At 41.7% G+C, this 15,964-nt stretch overlaps 1 protein-coding gene across 2 annotated transcripts; it reads left to right on the top strand.

The window, feature by feature from the left end:
* LOC115357049 (lactadherin-like) lies at positions 1 to 14,919 on the top strand. Of its 2 annotated transcripts, none has more exons than XM_030048389.1 (10): positions 1 to 124; positions 3,628 to 3,753; positions 3,865 to 3,996; positions 8,741 to 8,854; positions 9,604 to 9,785; positions 9,959 to 10,114; positions 10,262 to 10,406; positions 11,572 to 11,756; positions 11,963 to 12,118; positions 13,646 to 14,919. In XM_030048389.1, the coding sequence occupies exons 1-10, from the start codon at positions 49 to 51 to the stop codon at positions 13,787 to 13,789; spliced, it is 1,416 nt and encodes a 471-aa protein (XP_029904249.1). In that variant the 5' UTR covers positions 1 to 48; the 3' UTR covers positions 13,790 to 14,919. The 2 variants fall into 2 exon arrangements, with proteins under 2 accessions (XP_029904249.1, XP_029904248.1); XM_030048388.1 differs by having other exon boundaries at positions 11,554 to 11,756.
* The last annotated feature ends 1,045 nt before the right edge of the window (positions 14,920 to 15,964 follow it).

The following is a 15,964-nucleotide window of genomic DNA, read 5'->3' as shown; positions in this document are numbered from 1 at the left end:
GCGCAGAGTCGCTCAGAGCAAAATTGCGGAGCACAAGGGGAGACAAGTATGAGACGTCCCGGGAAGTTGATCTCAGCATATTTAGCAGCCTTTGCACTTCTGCTTGGTCTGTGTTCAGTGAGAGGTAAGTGCTTTTCAAAACATTGACAAGTTTACCCATCACATCTAATTCATCGCATTCAGTGTACTACTGAAATGTAGTGGGGCTGTAAAACAGACAGTCGGCTTTTATGCAGACTTATGCTGCACCATATAGGCTACTTTTCACTTATTTATCCACGGGACGCAGAGTTTACAGTTATTTTCATTATAATCATCTATATTTACATTCTCATCATTTATAGAGGAATTTGTAAATGGATCATACCAACTTGCAAAAAAGCCTTTTTTCGTTGTTGTTTTTTTTTTTTTTCTGCCATTTTTTACATTCTCATTGGAATTTGGACGCAGTTACTATCAAATGTCAATCCCAAGTCATGGTACTCTGCTTTTATGTGCATGTGTGACTCATGAACCTGTCTGAGGTATTATAAGTCAGAGTCTTTTGGTGATGAGTCAACAGGAGTTTAAACATGGGGCTGTGCAACAAGTAGGCGCTATCACATAAATCACTGCAAAACAACCCATTAATTTCTCAAAATTCCCGTTAACCAAGCACTGGCATTAGTTTTTACTTAAAGCTGTTTTTAGATCAGTATATTTTAAGTCTGTTCCCATCACTTCTCATCCTGTCTTACTACTATTGTTTAGCCTTCCTTGTCCTTTATGAAAATCACATCACCAACCAGGCTTCAACTGTGAAAACGTCAATTTTTGTCTGAGCCTCTACTCATGCATCAGTCCATATATAACTTAGAGACCTTGGATGCCACGATGCCAAGTTATCATTATTGTCAAGGCGTAATGAGTGAGTAGATGTGAGGTTGCTCTGCTTGAGGTCAGCCAAGTTTCTGTCTGCCATTCTGTTATTATGCCCGGTGGTTGTCATGAGAGGCCAGTTTGGAAAAATAAAAATTGTTGATGTGGACATGGAGGGTATGTTGTTTCACAGGATGTGTTTCAGGTCAGGCTGAGAGCTGCTGCAGATGGAGTGGAAAATAATGCCATATGTGTCGTTGCGGAGAGCCAGGATGAACCACATGTCCCCACATCCAACGTTGTGTTTGGTTTAGACAGTAGATGCTATCTTTAAGCATGTGAAAATATCTACAAAAAATAAATGATATTGTGATGACATATTATCCTCCAGAAAACTGGATTGGCAAAGTGTAGGTGGTCATGGTCACGCTCCTGCCCTGATGTTTGTGTCTATCTGAGGCTTAATTCTTGCCCTGCCAGCCCACCTGTTGTTTATGGGATCAGGTGGGATGTTTGTGTCAAGCCCCTCTGAGCTGCTGCACAGTCATGTTGTGTAACCACACACTCCTGAACAAGGTGCATGCATGTGTCTGACCCAGCTAATCCTGCAATCTCTTAATCCTGCACATAAACATGTTGTCTTATCAAGTATTGGAATTAAAAATGTGCAACTCCATGACAAATCGCTTCCGCCTTAGCTTCATTCTTAGAAATAATCTGTCACCGGCTTTCCTTCTCAGTTCTTAGCAACGGGAAATGACGAATGTTGTCATGCCTTGTTTTCATGTCAAAATGGAAGAATTGCTTCAGTATAGAGAACAATCCGAGGGTGATGTACCATCTCTTTCAGTTGCTACTGCGTCCACCCCATTAGTGATGCTATTGTCATTTATTTGTAGATGTGCCTTTTGTCTCCACAATTCATCAGCGCTTCATCATAACCCACAATATCTATTCAAGGAAAGCTTTTCTTTGCTCAATTTGTTTGACTAACAATAAGGCTGCACCCAGATTGATGTTCATGCTGGAACATGTCAGCCAGTTTGGTAAAGCCAGTCTACTTAGTGCAAAGATGTGACAGCTGCTGTTACACCTGTTTGTGTGTGAAACTGTGTTAGTCTATGACTCCTATGACTCCACGCAATCTGCACAGCCTATAAAGTCTGTAGGCCACCAAAACAATTGCTTTTATATGTTCACTGGCACATTTCTATGCTGACACGCAGTGATGGGCTGGTAGCACAAGCAAAAAAAGAGAAAATCTACAGAATTCATCCAAGTATCCACAGATTTTCAGCCAAAAATAGCATAGAAATTGAAAAAAAAGATCAACTCCATCTGGGCCTTCCTGAAAGCTTAAAATGGTCACTGGTCATTCTAATGAGACATCCAGTGATTCAACAAGAGAGAAAACAAGAAAAATTGCATACTGTAAAGCAGGACTACAGTGTGAGGAGAGTTAAAGGATTTGAAATGATGACAGGTCTGCTGTGACGTGTAAAGCCCTGCTCCGCCTCTCCCACTGGAGGTTTCTGTCGTCATTTTCCTGATCCAGCCTGGGATCTCTGAGTCAGCACTTCAGGCCTCACAGCCAAAGTTGGCCCCAACATCGCTGCTCCTTTTGTGTGGCTACAAATACTGCCTGCCACAGAGCTGCAAAGAGGAAATATATTGCTGAACGCACTCCTCTGTAAAATTAGAGAACCATTAATGCCCCAAGTCTATCACAAGGGACATTTTTATTATATATTTTAGCAACTGATTCAATGCATCAAACGGAAAATCAGCTCTCAGATTCCTTACGCTGTTAGATAATATCCATTTGTGATGTTTTATACATTCCAGGGCTTATTTAGGAATGAAGTAGGCCCATAGTTGTCCTCACTTTCCCTTTTAAGACTCACCTACTTCACTTCTACTTCAGTTAGTGATTTCCTACATATCCCAGAATGACTTTGGACAGCCTGCCAGAGAGCAGGAGTGAAAAAAAGTGGAGGAAAAAATGTAACTCTTGTCACAGAGGTGTGACAGTTACTTGTATATTTTTATCCATAAATCCTTTATTGGACATTCACCACCCTAGGTAACATCAGTGCTGGACTGGACCACAGGACCGTGCTAAAATCACTGTCTCATGCTTCAAGTGCTACGGGTTTATTTTGAACTTGGAAAATCTGCCTTTAGTTTTTGTGCACCAAACACAAGGAATTATCTTCAACACATCCCCATGCTCGACACTCTCACAAGCCCTGGACAATTCAAGACTATGATCACAAACTGCCTCACCTCAGTGTGCTATTGTTTCCACTGAGTATTGTTCTCTCCTGAATCGTTTATTTTTACGTGTTTCCCTGTATCTCAACAACACAACATGCCTTGTGGCTGCATTGTGTTCTGGTACATTGAGGCTGATGTCAGTGCGGAAATCGGCATTTCTTACTCTTCTACAATGGATTTGTCCCTTAATGAGTGCTGACCCTTGATGCAGAATGGCAAGTCCAGTAATTGATTGTGAGGGATTGTGTGTGTGTATTTTTTCTTTTCTTTTTTTTTTTGGGAGGGGGGGCAACCATAATGCCCTTCTGTATCTGGTGCCCTAATCTTATTCCGTAACTGAAAGACAGTTTAGATATTATCATATCATGATAGTATACATGGAAATAAATGGAAAAACACCATCAAACAACACATTGGGCCCAGAAACTAAATCACTAATACCTGTTTATTTACAAAGTGTTGAAATCCTTCCTCTCAATCTGCGTTCCTCAGGTGATTACTGTGAGGTGAATGTTTGCCAGAACGGAGGGACATGTGTGACCGGAGTGGGAGAGGATCCCTTCATCTGTATCTGTGTGGACGGCTTCGGTGGAAACACGTGCAACCTGACAGAGACAGGTAGGAGAGGACAGGACACTCCCTGGGGTAGAGAGTAACAGCAGAGACCCACAGGTTAATCATGCAGTAAAAATAATTCCTGTCCGTCTTTGGTCTTGAATCCTCTCTTAGGACCTTGCAATCCCAACCCCTGTGAGAATGACGGGTCCTGCGAGGTCATAACTCCAACCAGACGAGGAGACGTGTTCGGCGAGTATATCTGCAAGTGCCAGCTGGGCTTTGATGGAGCGCACTGTCAGATTAGTAAGCACTGTGACTCATGACTGTGATCTGCCTTGTCCACTCACACATCTGTACATTCACAATCACCATTAATCTTTTTCCCTCAACTCGGCTGCCTCTACACCTTTCTGCTCTCAGTGTCCTGGAAAGCATCTTGGTATCTGTGCATTTAATTTGTGAAGCCCTGTTTTTATTTAACCTGCATATCTTGTTGAGATCAGTGATTTATTTTGCAGGGGAGGCCTTGCATTGACAGAAGCAGAACATTTCAGTGTTAGGAGACGCAAGAAGAAGAACAGGGCAGACAGAGGAAGGAGAAAAAGGATAGGAGAAGCAGGGTCACAGTTTCAGAATACTAATTATCAACAATTTTCTTTAGATTTATTTTCCACAATCCTAACAAAAGTTTGAAACAAGTAATGTAGGATTGTAATATGAGATCATAACAGAAGAATGTAACCACTGATCAAGTGTACAGAGGGTATGCATAACATTTGGGTGATTTCCAACAACTAGGAGAGGGTAAATACCTGAAGTTTTTCCCACCCTGTCGCAGCATCAGCAGCGTGAGAGACGTGTAGTCAGCTCAGCAGTTTCATGAAAGGCCCTCATTCAGCAGGCCTTGTGCTTGTTCTGTTTAGCTAATTAGTAAAGGGCCACTCCAAGTCTCTTAGCATGCAGAAGGCCTCCACACACAGGTTTAACATTGTATCTGTTTGAGTGTTTCACAGACTTAACGTCAACTTAATGAATCAAAGAATTTGATGATGGCGCATTCCATCATATCCTCTTAAAATAAGCCCTGGATTACAGATTTGTTTTACAATTAGTGCTGAATTTATTAGATTTATTAGTTGAAGAATGAGCCAAAAGAATGAGGAAAGGAGGGAAATACCAGCATACTTTTTTTTTTTTTTTTGACAAGCAGAAAAATGTGAGCTCAGACAAGAGCGTCATTATCAAAGTCAAAGTGGTTCTCATCTTGATTGACACCCATAATGTGGAATTTGAAAATTTGTTAAAGAAGCACATTTATTGTGCTCATATTGTTAATGTTATGTGTGTGTGTGTGTGTGTGTGTGTGTATGCTTTATCTTAAATTAATTTGATAATTTCTTCAATATCTGATTAATTTCTTCCTCAAAATTAATGATAAATGCCTGTTGCAGGTTACCAGAGCCCAGAGTGATGTCTTAAAATTGTCACTTTGTGTGTCCAGCAGTCAGGAAACCCCAAAGTTTCCATTTTATGATGATATGAAAAAATCTTAGCATCTCAGAAACTGTAACCAGAAAATGTTTGGTATTTTTACTTGTTGAATGACTAAAACAATCAGAACTTTAATCAGTTTATTTTCTGTCAACTTCCTAATCATTTCAGCACAAGCATGTGTGCGCATTAATCATGTGCAAGAGCTGTACATATCTCCTCTTACATACTTCTGTACAAACCCACAAACACACAGTGGAATAAAATCCATGGGGATAAAAAGAAGCGAAATATAATTTGATTACTGTTTCAATAGGGATTTGCATCAACTACTTTATCCAAATTAAATTAAATTAAATTATCCAGGCTGTAATGAAGGCGCTTCCAGAGCAATTAGTTTTCATCTCATGAGAGCTAAGGGATTTACTAGAGCTGGGAAAGCTGCGCGCTGTGTCTCACATGCTCTTTCAAGCAGTGCCAACTGTCCCGGCCTGGCCTTCAGTGTTTCCTAGTGTTTCTCACCTCATTTGTGTCCCGGTGTGTGGTGTGGGCGTGTCCCCGTGTCTCCCTGCACCCTGCACCAGCTGCCAGTCCCTGCCACATCATTGTATTGTTTGTTCTGCCACAAAGCCTTCAGCCATGCCAGCCAGCCAGCGAGCCAGCCAACATTCCCAGTCTGTTTGTCAGGAAACCTCTGCCATCTTCACTGTTGTTCCCAGTCTCTGCCTGTGTTCCTCCACTCTGTCCTCCTGTGCTTCACCGTCAGGTTTAGTCCCAGCCCTCTAGCCTGCCTAAAGTGCTTCCCAGTCTGCGCTTTGACCTTTCAGCTGGCTTCTCCCTGCCCTCTCACTCCACAGCTGCACCCCCTTGTTCTTTGCCTCAGCCTCTGCAGCCCCTGTATGTTCCTGAGGGGGTCCCATCCCCGTCAGTCCCTTGATTTTGAGACCAGCCTGCCTGCACTCTGCAAATCCTGCTCCTTTCCTCTCTTCCTTGTCACCTGGATTTTCCTCTGTTGCCTCTTTCTGCTTGTCCTGTGTTCCATGTGTGTCCCCCATCTCCTTCCAGTGCTCTCTCCCCTCCCGGCAGGACTGTTGGGTCACTAGTAGTCCACCCTTGTAAATGGGGTATGGTCACACGACGACTGAAAGGCGCGTCCCTGTGTGTCTCTCTCTCCCTGCTCCCATACCACCTACACCTGCGAGTCATCTCTTCGTCACCACCCTGCTCATAAACCCTGCTCCAAGCTGCCAGTCCCTGCCAGATCATTGTATTGTACTTTGCTCTGCCACAAAGCCTTCAGCCACAAAAGCCAGCCACCCCACTTCAGCCAGCGAGCCAACTTCCTCACGTTCCCAGTCTGTTTATCAATAAACTGTGTTTCACCACACTTGCCTGCGCTGGGCTGCATTCGGCTTAGTCAGCTACAGCCTCGTGACACCAACACTGGTTGTCCACTCCCAGAAATGTCCTCCCTTTGATCCAGTCAGACGTCATGGCACTTTATGGGTCTGTAGGTGGCTTATAGGGTGGAACCAACACCTCTCATCCTAACCACATCCTAACTGCACATGGCATCAGCAAGAGGTGGCTGGCTGGTTGAACTGTCGCTGAGCTAGTTTTACACACACTGGATTGGATTTTTCCATCTTTGCTCATGAACGACTTCCCCTCCTCTCTCACTCTCTCTTTTTCCAGATTTACTGAGTGTTTTGGGTTTTCCAAAAGGGGAATTTTTTTTTAGGACAAGGTAAAATGGCAATGTTGCTCAGAGGGAAGCAGAGGGGGAATGGAGATGTGATATGTGGCATTGTGGAGATGCATAAAGTGCTAGTTAGAGCAAGGATGCCATTAGATAGGAATTTTATAGGAAAATGCTTCAAAGGGGCTATGATGATGAAAGGTAGCACACCTTTCATCTTCAGGTAGTGTGTTACATGATTAAGGAGAATTGCGGAATTACTAAAAAGATATTTGTTAATAGCTGTTTAGAAGTGTGAGTATGACTGTGGCTTATATGCTGGTATGTTTTTTTTGTTTTTTTTTTAACTTGCAGATTGAATGCCCTTTTTCATAAAGTTTTGCCTAATCTCAAACCGCTTTCATTTGTGGTTGTTTATTTAATTCATGTTTCTTTATTGGCATGAATGTCAGATGAAAAGTGCTTTTCAAACAGCTAAATGCAGTGGAATAAAATAATGCATACACATAATAAAACGACTTAATTAGTGCAGGCTGTGCTTTTCCTATTAGGATCAGTCGTTCTTTAGTGATATCCACTGTGTGCCTGTGTCGTCACACCAATACAAGGAATGGCTATAAAGGTGCAACCAATCCTCTTAGTGTTGCTGGAGCTAAAAACAGGAACAGGAGGAACAGACGTGGCAAACTGACGTCTGTCTGTTAGATTTGCAGTCTGGATGAGTTTAGTGGGGTCAGCATGATAGGTAGAAACCATTTCCCAAGGGCCTATTAGCTATTTGGAAATGCACAAAACATATCCAGTGTGCTTTGTCATTTTGCAAAAATTAAAATCCCCTTATTTCACGAAACATTTCAACAGTGTGTTGTCCCTCAGAGAATTCCACTGGTTCCAAATGTGCATTGGCAGACTCAGAGGACATTTTGCATACCTAGGTCATGAGACAGGTGCGTAGGAGAGGGAGAATGCATCAAAAGTTGAAGGTCTAGCACCAGAAATGTTGCAAATAAATGTGTCTTTGCAAGTGTGCTGGTGGCAGTACATGCAAAGACTATCATGCTCTGTCTCAGGCATGGATAGAGGAAGTTTTGCCAGCTAGATGAGTTGTTGAATGGTGTTTGAAATGCCATATTCTACCAATTGCTCTTGTAGCTCCTCGTAAAAATATGAAGGTTTTTTTGGATGATTTTATTTTGCTATGTAGAGTCAAAAGCACGCACAAACAGTAGCTCGTGACTGTGTAGTGTGTAAGATAAGAGTGCCTCCCTGTGGAGAGAAGAGAGCATTACAGGGGTGGTGTCTCAAAGTTGCAGGAGGCGATCTCAGAGGTGCATTGTGGTTACTCAGAAGGGTTTATTTATGTAAACAGGATGTCTGGAAGACAGTCAGCTAAAAGACAGGACTTAGACCTGTGACATTTATTCATTGATTCCACACTCAGCACATCTGAAAACAGAAACTTGGTAACAGTTGACAAGTGAAATCTCTCGTATCCCTTTTTGTTCCTCGAGCCATGAAACAAATTACAGTAACCAGCGTGACCCTTCAGCTCTGAATCACCATGCCTCTGAACTGATTACCGAATGGGTCCTACCCCCTGTCCCATGCTGCCCTCGGGGTTACTTCTGTCATCATCTGAGGCTGAAGAAAAACCAAAAACCACCAGCTGTGGGTTGGAGGCACAGTGGGGCTATTGTGGCCTCCCCTATGTCTCAAAATGTCTGTAAACTAAGTTTGTGGGCAGGTGTGCACCACATCTATAATCATTATGTTCTTCATCTTGTGATGGTACTGCATGGCTGAAGTTATACGAAGTTATAATTTGAGTGGAAAATAATCCGCTGTTTTGTCTTTCAGATGAGAATGACTGTGCCAGCCAGCCCTGTAAGAACGGAGGGGTGTGCAGGGATCTTGATGGAGACTTCACCTGCCAGTGCCCTTCGCCCTATGTTGGAAAGCAATGCAAACTGCGTAGGTCCTCCAGCTAGCATAACATTTGACTCTTTTCATTTGATGTGTCTCAGCTAAGGTTATTATAGTTTTGCATTCTTCATTCATTTTCATTTTTACTTCAGTTTGACTTTTTGTTTTCAGGTTCAGTTAAGTTTTAATTAATTTCTTAAGCAGGTTTATTTAAGTTTTTTTTATTATTTGAAAATGCATAGTTTGAGTTCAGTTTTTATACATTTCAAAGTTAGTTTTAGGCTTTTTTTCTGGTAATATGGGGTATTTGTTGGGCAAGATTCCAAAAGGTCAGAAAAGCACTGTGTAGTAAAACTTATCATCCCATTTAAAAAAATGTATTCTGCAAGGACAGATGCACAGCCAAATAAACAGAGACAAAAACTAAAGACATTTCCCCTTTTAGTTTATTTTAGTTAGTTTTGTAAACACACAATTCAGTTTCAGTTAGTTAGAGGTTTTTTTTTGTAATGCCTTCTTCATTAGTTTTCCTTAACAATAATAACCTGGGTTTCAACAGAGAATTACGTTTATACATAATTGATCTGTTAACATCCTCAGCAAATTTAGGATATTTTTAGCTAAATCTGACACACACACACTAGACTCACACAGTATTTATAATCACACATGACTTGCTTCTCTTCTTAAAATGGTTAAAAAATGAAAAAAATTAGTATAAAGGGTGAAGAGTGTGTATCCAGAACTGGTGACATTGTGTGGGTATCAAATGTAATAATCCCGCTGCTTTGTCCCAGGTTGTACATCTCTACTGGGGATGGAGGGAGGGGGAATCGTAGAGTCCCAGATTTCAGCCTCCTCTGTGCACTATGGCATTATGGGCCTTCAGCGCTGGGGCCCTGAGTTGGCTCGCCTCAACAACCATGGCATCGTCAACGCCTGGACCTCTGCCGCCCATGACAGGAACCCCTGGATTGAGGTGAGAGAAACAGACCAGAGCACATTCAAGTCACATTAATTGACTAGCGACAGCCGTGTGGTTCCTCCCCCTGGTTCACTGGTCAGACGTTCATCCTCATATTCAGGAGTTCAGTCTAGCTTGAGGTGAACGAGGTGTTCAAGCTGACTAACAGACCTGTTTCTTGACCTCAGATCGATCTGCAGAAGACGATGCGTCTGACAGGCATCATCACCCAGGGCGCCAGTCGCATGGGCTCGGCTGAGTTCATCAAGGCCTTCAAAGTGTCCACCAGCGTAGACGGAGAGGCTTACATCACTTACAGAGTGGACGGCCAGAGAAAGGACAAGGTTAGGGGATTTCCATGTTTCAACCATTGATTTACTTATTGTGTGTCTTCACTGGGCTTAGTGTCTTTCTGGCCGCTTTAACATTATTTTAGACCGTAGAGAGCATCATGAGCTGACCTGCCTCGTGTCCTTTGCTGTGTGCTGCAGGTTTTTGTCGGCAACATAGATAACGACAGCACCAAGACCAACCTGTTTGACCCTCCGATCGTGGCCCAGTACATCCGTATCATCCCTGTTGTGTGCCGCAAGGCCTGCACCCTGCGCATGGAGCTGTTGGGCTGTGAGCTCAATGGTAAACACACAACTTCCAGCACAGTTTCAAGTAAATACTTATCATTCTAGTATTGGACAGTCAGAAACTCCCAGTGTAGTCCTGGGGCGGGGAACCACATTTATGGCCCATCTTTCCATGGCCTGCTGCAGTGTCCCAGAGGACATAAAGAAACTAATTTGTATTCATTTGTTTTAGATTTTAATAACAAAATTGAAAATCACCACCTATCCAAATGGATACACTTTTTGTATTGCACTTACAGAAGGTCCAACAAATTAAACTGTGAACCTAGTCTACAGTGAACTGTAGACTAGGTTCAATGTAATTGAGGTCTTTTTTTTTCTTTTATTCATACTGCATATATATGGTATGTTTTAGTGGCAGTAAAGTTGTGAATATAACAAGTCACTTTTAAAGTAACATTACTCCTTTCCCATTGTTAAACAGAGAAAAGACAGATGACATTTCCCACATTCAACTCAAATCCAGATGGGGTCCCTGTGATTTTTACATTTACATTTTGAATCAAGGCAACAAAAGAAAAGTGTGGGAAAAAGGGATACATCCCTTTTGTTTAACTTTCAAACTCTTTCTTTTTTTATTATGTTGATTCCGTCTTGCTGTGGTCTGTGTTGACAAGTGTGATGACAGTCAAAGTATTTATTTCAACTACATAACATAACACCCCACCCTCCACCCTCTATCTGTGGTTAGGCCATGTAGAAAATGTACAGCATGAAAGCATTCAGTTGACAGCTATGTAAAAGCAGTCCTGTCAAGCAAACACGCACACATGCTAACAAACAGTATGTGCTATACAGAATCTGCCGGTTCCCACCTTCATTTTATTTCCCTTTGTCCTCTTTGAACACATGGTATAGCCTTTTACTGCTTTTTACTACATTCATCCTTCATCTCTGTCCTCTTAACCTTTTTCTTTCAGCTTGGCTGTGGGTGGCTTTAAATAAAATACTCTGACTAAACAGATGATTTGCATGTTCGAACTTTTCTTAAAAATGGTCTGGTGTTCTTGGAGTGCTTTGATTTGTCATTTTCTTTGGGTTAGGTCATTGGGTTTTTTCATCTCTTTATTTTTCTTTCTGCCTCTTTGATTTTCTTCCTCTCCTCCTGGCTCTCTGTTTCCTCTCTGCTTTATTATTCACAGTTTATTCAAATGCGGCAGGTTGCTCCGAACCCATGGGAATGAAGTCGCGACTCATCTCAGACGGGCAGGTGTCCGCCTCCAGCTCGTACCGCACCTGGGGCATCGACACCTTCACATGGTACCCTCAGTTTGCCCGACTGGATAAGCAAGGCAAAACAAACGCCTGGTCTGCTGCCACCAACAACCGCTCCGAGTGGATCCAGGTGAGGGAATCCTTAGTGGCAACATGACAACATTATTACCAGTGCATCTAAAGTGATGCTCAAATAACATGACATGTGATCTTGAGAATTTGGGGAGTAAAAAATAGATTATCACATGGTGAAGTGTTGCATTCTCCTTGTAACATTTCTCTGATAATTAAATCCAGAGTTACACAGAGTAATTGTTCTTTCTGTTCCCCCTCAAGGTCGATCTGGAGAAGACGAAGCGTCTCACTGGCATTATCACCCAGGGCGCCAAGGACTTTGGTGTGGTGCAGTTTGTGTCAATGTTTAAAGTTTCCTACAGTAACGACGGAGAGACATGGAGCGTGTTGAAGGATGAGAAAACTGGCAGTGACAAGGTTAGACAAATGTGGATCTCTAAAACAGACCTTATATAAATTTTTGTATTAGAGAGTTCAAAATGGAGGGTCCTGTGTCGGCTTTTAACCCAGGACATGTCAGTCACTGTATGTAGTATGTAGTGGCCCTGAAGATGACCCAATCCTCAGTTTATCTTATCAAAACATTTCCTCATTTCACTGCAGATGATTTTTTGTCATTACTGCATTTTTTTTAAAAAAAAATTTGTCTGGCTCAGAGAGTCTTGAATAACCATCCTTTTCCTTCATTTGAACTTTTATTATGTAAAAATTCAGCTCTAGGGAGGCTAATAACCAGCCCAGTTTGCTGACAGAGGCTTCAACCTTAGCAAGTATCACATTATTGATGGTCTGTAAGCTTCCCTTTCTCTCTCGCTCTTTAAGACGAGGTGCTGTTTTGACTCCAGCTCATGTAGTTATAGGCCTGTTCTCCTAAGAGTAACCCTTTCTCTCTGTGGAGCAGCAAAGACATGTCCTTTTCAAGGGAAAATCAGCTGCTGTTTATACAATGGCTCAGATGATTCTGTAAAACTGTAAAACAACCTTTGATCTTTTTATTGAGCTCTTGAGCTGGCAGGCTCTTGACATAATGATGCAGCCTTTGGGCTTTGTCTGAATGCTCTGAACGGCTGGGTGGGGCCAGTAGGATATGGGTCGTAAGGCTGACACAGCCCAGCACAGCTGAGCTATAGATTTACAGCTCCTGGTGAGAGTGAAGCTATGTACAGTGTTTGTGCCATGTTTTAGCAGACAGGACTGTCAATCTCCTTCCTCATCACCTGTTCCCTCGTCCAAGGAATCTGTTTGCTTAGCAAAAGTTAAAGGGATAATTCACCCATTTATAAAAAAGATATTATTTTATTTAGGCCTTAAATGATATGTATGGCAGAAGTGATGCAATGTTGTTCTTGCAGTGCTTAATGCTGACTGGATAGCTTTAATATCCACACAAGGAAAATTTTACCAGCACTGTACTGGAGTCGGTGATTGAATACAAATGAATTTGTTTAAGATCGTGTTTCTGCTTGTTTAAAATCTTGCACATTTATTCTGAACGCTGCACGCCCAGACAAAGTATTTACTGTTTATTTGAATAAGAGTAGCATCATATTCAGCAAACTGAGCAAAAATATTATGTGTCCGCTCAGTAATCTTATGTGCATTCTCTTCTTGGACATCAGCACTTGTAAAAGGACTGCTAAACCTTGTTTTGAGTGGTTGTAGACAGGTATTTTTTACTGAAAGCTTATTGTTCTCAAGCAATAAGCTACAATATCATCTCAATATTGATAGTGAGCCATTTGGTCAAAAATATTTTTAGTTCATATTTGATTTAGCCCATATCGCCCAGCCCTACATACCACTTAGGAGGAAGGGGAAATGTTTTTTCAAAATGGGTGAACTATTCCTGTAATCAAATTGAACAATGAACACACTATATACAATACTTTTTGCCCATTAAATAATTCGTATACATGATCATTTCCAAAAACATTTTGTTCACAGATTTTCCCAGGCAACACTGACAACAACACACATAAGAGGAACCTGTTTGAGCCGCCGTTCTACGCCCGATACGTGCGTGTTCTGCCCTGGGAGTGGCATGAGCGCATCACCCTGCGGATGGAGCTGCTGGGCTGCGATGACTAGAGGCTGATCGCATCTCCTCGGACCACACCTGGGACTGCAGAAGCATCTCACCCCTCTCAAACACCAGGCTATAGAACTTGAATGTCTAGAGCGCACCTCACATGGGGCTGTGTTTCATTCTCCATTCCTTTCTGGGGATTCTAAGACTTGTAGCACTTTTTGGGTAGTGACATTTTTATGTTTAGATTAACAGAATCGCTTTGGCGTCGGCTGTTTGTGGTTGCTCACTGAGAGCCCCCATTAAGAATCCATGCTTTGAGTTTCAGTAGCTTTGGATTTTTGTAAATGGCTTTGCTCAAAATGTTTGTCATTGTTGTCTCACAAAAAACATCATGTCATTCCAAAATTCAGTTATTTTCATGTTTTAACTTTTCTGCCAAACTTGGTCTTATAAAACCATTTCAGAACCCATAAAGTCAAAAATGGATGGTGGTCAATGTGAAAACAGTATTACCGTATAATTTATTTGCTTAATGTTAGAATCCTTATCGATTTCTCGTTCTCTCAAATCTGGCACTTTGTTAGTGTTGGTCCTCATCTTTTCAGGTGTATTTTTGAACAAAAAGCTGGGCCACCAGTTGCTTTTGTAGTCCTGCCACAGGAAAAAAAAAAAACCTTGCTGTTTTTCAGTCGTCACAAAGCTCCACAGAGGACAGACAAAGGGCATCCTGAGTTTCTCATTTAGTTGATTGTTCATCCACTGTTTGGTTAATGGAGCACAAACTAGAAAAAAGCAGGGCCTGTGTAATATGTATTTTGGAATATTCAAATATCCAAATAGCCCGGCATGCAGCAAACACTTTCAAATTTGAATTACATTGCTTGACATAAATCGTACGTATCAAATGATGGAATGACAAATGAAAATGAGAAACTCTAGGGATTTTCTGCAATGATGTTGTAATGTTTTTGCACTTGATGTCTGCTTTTTTTTTTTTTTTTTTTTTACACATTTTAGCATGTTTTTCTTCATTCATACATATAATTTCATTCTTATTTAATCATTTTTATTCCAAATGTGAAATGTTTAGAAACATATTGTGTAGAAAATAACTGTGGTTTTACATTCTTTTTTTATTCATTGTTGGTCTTGAACAGAGATCATTTATTAAAAGTTAAAGAAATGTGAATAAGACTCGTCTTTATCAAGTGTTGGTATGAAGGGTTTCACTGCAGGTCACTGACCAGTTCAGAGGTTTATTCCCCTCCCCATTGCCAGGGAGTCACATTCCTAACATCCAGAAAATGTCAGAGTCAAAGTGAGTGAGCCAGAGATAGAAGGAAGGGAGACACAGCCATTTCAAGCTCTGAAATACATCTGAAATGCCCTAACTGCAGGGGCAATTCTGTCATGTTCACATGCTCATTTAAAAGAATAATTCACTCTGAAATGAAAATCGAGTCATTTACTCAATTGCTTTTGAAACTGGAACAGGAATCTCAATAGCAGTGGGGCTTCAGCTGAGAGTGAGTAAATGCTGACTTTTGACTTCTAAGTTTTCATTTTGGGGCAAAGTATTCAGAGAGGAAGGCAGGACTTTGTGTGAGATGAAAAAAGTTCCACTATTCTTTCAATAATATCCTCAAACACCAGTGAATGTTGCGTTTGGCGCTCCAGCGCACACTGAGGAAGCGAACACAACATCTTCACAGCCACACTGCGGGCTGTTGTGAGCCTCTCTGGTGCCTCTGGACTGCTGGGCTTTGGCCTCCTGTTTATGAGAGTAATTACACCTTGTTAGCCTCTCATCTTCCTGCTATGCTCACAGTCCTGGCATGTTTGGCCCCTGGCAACAGCTTTCATCTCTATGAAATGAATACACTGAAGGATATAGCATCTCTGACACATCTGTTATCACCCTTAGTGTGTGCATGAGCCTGTACTATGTATGGGTGTCTATAGTGTATTTCATGTGTTTTCCTCTTCAGTGCACACCTCCAGTAAAGTAATAATGTGTGCTGGAGAAAACAGTGCCAGCTGTGGACGCTCCTCAACTAACATCTGCTTTCAAAGAGTTGAGGAGTGATGCAAATAATTCGTCTTTTGCTTTCTCCTGAGATTTTCCTCCCTCAGCAGCTGGCCAACATTGAGCTCATCTGTTAGGTTGTGATAAAAGATAGTGATTCTGTAAGCAGCACTGAGGGGGACAGGACCAAAACAAGTTGCTGGGAATT

Source organism: Myripristis murdjan, chromosome 3 (genome assembly GCF_902150065.1).
Source record: "Myripristis murdjan chromosome 3, fMyrMur1.1, whole genome shotgun sequence".
Taxonomy (NCBI): domain Eukaryota; kingdom Metazoa; phylum Chordata; class Actinopteri; order Holocentriformes; family Holocentridae; genus Myripristis; species Myripristis murdjan.
Note: the sequence above shows the minus strand (reverse complement) of the source record. Positions and strands in the feature narration are given on the sequence as shown.

Bases quoted from the DNA above. Each gene is read 5' to 3' on its own strand.
- LOC115357049 (XM_030048388.1), top strand. From the start codon at position 49: ATGAGACGTCCCGGGAAGTTGATCTCAGCATATTTAGCAGCCTTTGCA. The intron at 3,754-3,864 runs GTAGGAGAGGAC...ATCCTCTCTTAG, and splicing joins GTGCAACCTGACAGAGACAG to GACCTTGCAATCCCAACCCC. The intron at 12,119-13,645 runs GTTAGACAAATG...TTTTGTTCACAG, and splicing joins AGAAAACTGGCAGTGACAAG to ATTTTCCCAGGCAACACTGA.